Genomic DNA, 7,104 nt, shown 5'->3' on the forward strand with positions numbered 1-7,104 from the left:
ACTAATAATTTTGTTCGGAGTTTGTTTCGTGCGGGCCTATCTGCTTACTTTGGACGTTAAAACTGCGGTCTTTGTTCGTGTATTTGCCCAAAGCGGCCTCTAGTTAAGTTTACATAGTTTTCAAGCATAACGAATGGACGCGCGCCTGATTTTGCTCTCTATCTGATGGGGAGTTAATAAATCCCCTCGCCTCCCCCATCCCCCTCCGTTCCCGTTACTTACTCAAACGCATTGTCTCCGATTAGAGTTTAATAGACAAAAATAACTAAAACGTTTTAAATTAATCAATTTCTTTACCATCAAAAGGCTTTTTTTTGTTTCTGAGACCAATGAGTTAAAATCTATTTCATGGCTGGCCTTACTAAGCTGCCAAATGTTTTATGGACGGGGAGCCTGTTTGAACGCATCGAGGTGTTTGTTTACAGTTTGAAATAAGTAATCACATTTATAAATGTGTCTCCATCAGAGGTGAGGACCCAACCGCAACAGTGCCGTCGACGCGCACACAAGTTTGGTATATTGAATACGTCTTTGTTAAAATTTCTTAATTTCAAACTTTTAAAGTCTGTCCTCTTTATATACGTCCAAATATTGTCATATATAATTTTGAACCTCATGATTATAACTATATATATATATATATATATATATATAAATGAATCGAAATGTTTATTGGCTTCAATTTACTCAAATCACAATAGTAATTTAGTGTTCACCGTATCGGCAGTTTTGCAATAGTAAGTTTTTAATTTCCACTCTATGTTGGCTGCTGGAATCGTTCATTCCAACACACGGGGAAACCAGATCTAGAAACCTCGCAAATTCTTCATTTTTTTCAGGAGCATTTTTTAAAACTGTGGACGTAGTAATATTTACTGACGAAATGAATGTATTTCTCCAGTACAGTTATCACTTAAATCGTGCGTTTTATTTGAATGTATCTTAGCCCCTTTTCTATGGAGATCAATTTTCAAGGGTAGAAGAGGTTTCTGTTTTTAAGGGCATGTCATTCTGTAAAGTTTTCAATAAAATCTTTCGTGATCATCATCCGCATTAATTTTAAAGGAAGCAAAACGAGATGTTGTTCCATCAGTTATATATCATATATATAAAAAAAACTATCTTGATCTTACTGAAGAACACTATTCCATTCTGAAATCCGCGCTTAATATCAAAAATGATTCTCTTCCCGAAAAAAAATCGATAGTAGCATGACAGATACAAAAAAAAGACGGAATTAAACTTAACCAATTTTATTTAGTCTGCCTCGAGCTGTCAGTATTGATGGGGAAGACAGAACTCGGTGTTTTAAAAACAGTTTATGAAAATAAATTAATGGCGACATTACGTGAACCTAATTTAATAATTCCCAGTGGCAGCAAAAACATCTCTTTGTCTCAGATCTGAGAATGGATTTCATTTAAAACAAGGTTTCTTTATGCACGTCTTCATTTCACTTGTTGGTGTGAAACTAATTTAAAAGTGTAGTGCAGTATCAACCATTCAACTACGACAGGAAATTCGCCGAACAAACCGGGGCTTCCGACAGACTGAACAACTTTGAGTATCGATTACATTTACATTTAAAATCTGAGGGTAATCTACAAAGTCGCTGAATAATTTTAAATTGAAAACTGCAGTAATTAAATAGTAAATGACATATTTGCTAGACGTTTTATTATTGTGCAATAAGAGCTGGTGTTTAATAGCCTGCACGCTTTGTTTAGATTGGATTAACTCGTTTTTTTTGTCTTAACTCATATCAAGGAATGCTCTGTCTGAAGAGACACATTTTTATATGAGCCACAATGCCGTCAGTGCGTCTTGGGTACGTTTCGCACTTTCTCAAAGTTTAGCACTGCAACGGGACAAACGCATGAGAAAATTTTGAAGGAAAAGATTTGCCTGGGTCGTTTGTAGTTTCCCAACAACTGGTCCACTCTCCCCAACTAACCAATAGGCCTGCTAGTTGACAATTTGTTGTCACGATACCTAGTCACAAATGTAATTAAATGCCTACTCTTCCAGACCACACACACAAAAAGAAATTGAAAATCGTAGCAGGAAGAATTGAACTGCTTTGGTGGGAAGTCGTGGGCCAGTGTGGGGCCCTGGCCTGTAGAGGGCAGCCGCATTCCTTACAGATAATGCAGTGGCTGCTATTGAACAATGCTCCCGATCCATAACCAACTACAACATTTCACCCGATCAGCACGTTTGTGGTCAGAAAACACTTCTTCTTTCTGTCAATTTTTTTTTGTCTGTATTGATAAGATAATTTAACTGAATATGTTTTGTACGTGTGTAATATTGACTGAGCTCAGAAGCGAACCAGGGCCCGGCCAGTCAGCCAGCCGGTTGCAACTTTTAATTTCTCGAGAGAAATCCGATCTACCAAATATTACAGCTAATTCAAAATGAAATGAGCTTAAGTATACGTCGATAGAGCAAAATATTTTACAACTGGAAAAATCCGTCTGTTCGACACTGCCGGGTAACTAACACGTGCGACATAAGTACAATTATAGTTTGCCCATATTGGTGTGTTAGTTAAGAGATACAACAATCTAAAATAACAAGTATACGTGGCACATGTGTAAAATGTGTGCAGGTCGGTTTAAAGCAATGTGCATGCACTAAATATGTGTGATTCCTATTAGCTGTCATGTGCACCATACAATAGATTATGGTTTAACTTAGTTGAAGCATTAAATTATAAAATGCTGATTCAGTAAGTAAGCAGATACCTGACTGCGCGATTATAACATTCGCACATACAGGTCTAATGTGTTAAATAATGAGTGGAAAACATATTCTGTTTGTATGCGCACCCAAAAGTAAAACAAAAACATATCATTTGCGAAATCGATGTATTTGATAAAGTAGATGTGCCCATTTGTGTCTCTGTGTGAGCGTGTTTTTCAATATCTGTCCGGATTCTCTTCATGAGGTTAATGTGTCTATGGAAAGGAATATTATGTTCATATCCTTATTAGAATAATAAAAGTGAGGCCATGATACGGATTTGAAAAACAAACTATATCTCTGGCCACCCGCTCAGGAAATGTCAGAGCACAAAACCAAGACATAAAGACTTCGAGGTTGCGATTGCTTCTTTTATGTAAGTAATAAAATATTACTTTAACATAAATATATAAGGGACTCTGCGTTGTTTCTTTTATCTTCACAAGACACATTGAAATGTACCAAAAACAATCTTTTCAAGAGAAGGGGAAAAATAGCATAACGGAAAAAATGTACATCCCACATAGAACATCTAATCAATTAAAGCTACAGAACAGTTTCCAGAACTTCTTTTAAAGAAATAAATACATTGAGGCAGGCCACGTGAAAATGATATTAAAATTCCCTGGGCAGCATTATGGAAAAATGTATACAAGGAAAAAAAATCATTCAGATAATGCTTGTTCTTCTTCAGTTCAAAAGACAAATATATGCAACATATATACATAGTGGTATAAGATGTGCATGGTAATCGCTCTTCGTAAACCTATAAGAAAAGGTTCTAACAAAGTACTCCACGTTTAACTTCATGTTACTAAACGAACAGACACAATTTTAGTTTGTGTCTCAGGGTTTTTTTTCTGTACCAACCTATCTGACCCGGTGCTTTTTTTTTAATTTTTAAATTTTTTTCTAACACTTCACTAAATTTTATTGTCTTTAGGAATCGCTATAACTGCGGTTAAATTACAATCATATCACCACATCAAAATATCTCAAATATGTACACATCTTTTCTAGAATTTTGAATGCTTGGATATGCTCTTTGTAAGAAAGCGCAATATATTGACATGTTTTACAGGGCGTTTTATCTCATTACATCCGACTGCCGATTTTTTAAAATGATAGATTGTGGGCGCACATTTAATAAGTACAATGTTTTATACTGCAATATATATTTTTTCCGAGAAAAAAAATGTGGCAGGAACTACAGCGTTTTGACTGAGAATTTTTGTTTAATTCATTATTGTACAGTGCTAATTCGGAGGCGTTCAAGTCTCAGATTTGTAATTTTCCTGTTGTATAAAAAAGATATTGCATTTTGGCCACCGGAATTAGTTTTTGTTAAACATGGGGATTAAACTTTTAGTCGGTGATCCGTCGTAGTTTAGAGCGTCTGATGTTTATCGATTTATCATTCATCTAGTTACTTTTTTTTGTTTGTGTGAATTGATCACGGTTTGCTATTTTGCAGCTCCCAACTTGAGACCTTGGAGAGAGAATGGTATCGTTCGAGATGAGCCCCTCTCTGCCTGATTGACACAGCCTAATTTCTGTTCACACACATAGCCTTTCGCCTCATACAATTCAATGAGAATTATCTCCCACTCGGTTGAGATTTCAAAAATAAAACAGACTGCTACGATGGCTAGTCCGGACAGCATTGTGTTGGAATTTCCTTTCTTTTCCCCACCCTCCTTTCGCTCTTTTTCCTCCATCAAACAAAACTGCAGCTCCTGGCCAAATCCTCCCCCTGCTTTCCTACAAAACAAAATCCCCTTGCCCCGCCTGTCACAGTGGATCTATACATAATCAATGATAGCAGCCTTTCAGGTGACATTCTATCCAGGCAGTTTTGTGTCTGTTTGCCACAGTTTTGTAAAGGTATGTATATCAGTGCCTCTGCTGTCATTTATATACTCACTGCATTTGCCTGCGAGCTCCTTCTGTATAGGTCAAAACACATCATTAGCGTGAGCTATCGTAACGATAGTCCAGTGTTTTAAGCTGTTCGTTAAGAAAAGAACAAATAAAAGGAACAAAAAGTGAGAGAAGTGGTCATTCACTGTACAGAAGTCTGAACCCCATGATGTGACGGCGGAGTGTCTCTGGCCCCATATACATCCTCGGCTCCGGGGTGAGCTCCTCCGGGAGGAGTCATTCGTTTCTCTTTCTGTCTTCTGTTACAAAACCAAACCCTGACCACCTCCTTTTCTAGCTGCAGACTGTCCGCCAGAGAGTTGATCTCCTGGGCCGAGGGCTTGGGGCACTTCAAAAAATGGCTCTCCAAAGCCCCTTTGACGCTCACCTCGATAGAGGTCCGCTTTTTCCTCTTCCTGCCCTGGGCAGCGATTTTGTCTATACTGGTGGGGCTTCCGGACGAGGAGTCAGCCTCCTCCAGCCACTTGTTCAACAAGGGCTTGAGTTTGCACATGTTCTTGAAGCTGAGCTGCAGCGCCTCGAACCTGCAGATGGTGGTCTGCGAGAAGACATTGCCGTACAGCGTCCCGAGAGCGAGTCCCACATCGGCCTGGGTAAATCCGAGCTTGATCCTCCTCTGCTTGAACTGCTTGGCGAACTGCTCCAAGTCGTCCGAGGTGGGGGTGTCCTCGTCCGAGTGCTCGTGGCCCTGGTGCTGGTGGTGGTGGTGGTGGTGCGGTGGGTGCTGCTGGTGGTGCGGGACGTGCTCCCCGTGGTGCTCCTCATGAGCCTCCCTCAGCCCGTGGTGTATGGCCTGGCTGCTGGCCGGGTTGATCATGCCGTTGACGGTGAAGCCGGGCTGCGAGTAGATGAGACTCTGGCCGTTGGAAGCCAGGCTGGGCAGGTGGGCGGAGGTGCTGTTGCCCCACGCCCCGTGGTGATTGCCGTGCTGGTGGACCATGTGAGGGGGCCGGTGGTGGAGGGTGCCCCCGCTGTGCAGCTCGTCCCTCCCGGACTGCACCGAGGGCTTGATGTCCTGCTGACCGAGGGGGCTGGCCGGAACGCCGGCCGACCAGGGGGAGCCCTCGGCGTGGGAGAGAGCCGTTAACCATTGGTGAGCGTGGCTGAGAGGGTGTCCATTGCTTTGCATGTAATCATTCTGGACCAGTTTCTGTGCATCCCTGTAGGCTGTCCCTTGTTGCATGCTCCCTGGCTCTGCGTGAACGATGGAGTTGGAGGTGAGGATGTTGCTGCTCGTAATGTAATGATTAGATGCTGTGGTCGCCATGACTTGCTAAGCCGGAGTGATCTGACTTGTTAAACGAGCCGAGCCTTTGACAACTTGCACCGAGGCTCGGATCATTGGCAGCGCCGAGCGGGAGGGGAGGGAGGGGGGGGGGAGTGGGGGGAAGCAGACGCCGCGTGCGTGCCGGTCCCGGCCTCCAATTGGCCGCTCGCCTCTTGATTGATGGTGGCAGCCATGGCAATCCCGGCCAGGGAACAGCAGCGCAGCCTTCTGATTGGCTGTCCGCCCCTGCTGGGGGATTTCTTTCATTGCTCTCTGGAGCCATGCAGGCAGGACCAGCACGCGGAAGGAGGAGAGAGAGAGTGAGGGGGAGAGAGAAAGATACAGAGACAGAGCGAGTGAAAGACAAAAAAAATGAGTGAGACAGATTAAAAACAGGGGGATACAGAGAGGGAGAAAAAAACTGAGGGAAGCGTGCAGACAGAGAGAACAAATCATAGAGGGAGAGAGAAAGACAGAGACAGGAACGGAGTGGGGGTGGGGGGGCAAAGAGAGAGAGTAGGGCAGAAAGGGTGAGATATAGGCAGAGACAGACATACAGGGAGAAAGACAGCGACAGAAGGAGAGGAAAGAGAGTGGGAGACAAAGACTGAGAGAAAGACAAAGGGCAGAAAGATAGAGAAACAGATGCAGAGAGATACAGGCAGAGGGACAGAGACAAGACAAGATACCAAATAGAGGGAGAGATACAGGTCAGAATGTTAGAGAAACAGAGGAAGAAAGAATGACAGCGACAGGAAGACAGAGAGAGAGGAAGAGAGACAGTCCCTGTGTTTGTCCGAAAAGAAAGCAAAACAAAAGCCGCAAAGTGAACAGCTTGAGAGCTCCAGGGGCTGCCCCCGCCCTCCCCCGCATCCCACCCCCCCCCCCACCTCCCCGTAACAGCGCTGGGAGGATGCCATGCGGTTTCCAAAACTAACCAAACAGGGAGAAAGTGTGTCCAATCCCGGGAAACATGCACAAACACTCAGGGAAAGCAGCCAAACATCTCATGATCACCCCCGCCCCGCCCCTGCGTTTCAGATTCACTCTGGAGGCTTTTCGCAGCAACAAAAATAAGTTTACAAGTAGTGATCAGTGGTCCAACTTTGTTCCCCCAGCTCACTGTATACTCAGTACAAAGAAACAAATCC

The 7,104-nt window shown here is 43.0% G+C and overlaps 1 protein-coding gene across 1 annotated transcript; it reads right to left on the reverse strand.

Moving 5' to 3' along the window:
* Window positions 1–2,761: 2,761 nt before the first annotated feature.
* pou3f2b (POU class 3 homeobox 2b) lies at window positions 2,762–6,780 on the reverse strand. The gene has a single exon (XM_072554888.1). It carries the CDS (start codon window positions 5,951–5,953, stop codon window positions 4,808–4,810), a length of 1,146 nt encoding a protein of 381 aa, XP_072410989.1. The 5' UTR covers window positions 5,954–6,780; the 3' UTR covers window positions 2,762–4,807.
* Between the last annotated feature and the right edge of the window lie 324 nt (window positions 6,781–7,104).

The sequence above is a fragment of the Chiloscyllium punctatum genome, chromosome 3, assembly GCF_047496795.1.
Source record: "Chiloscyllium punctatum isolate Juve2018m chromosome 3, sChiPun1.3, whole genome shotgun sequence".
NCBI classification, from domain to species: Eukaryota; Metazoa; Chordata; class Chondrichthyes; order Orectolobiformes; family Hemiscylliidae; genus Chiloscyllium; species Chiloscyllium punctatum.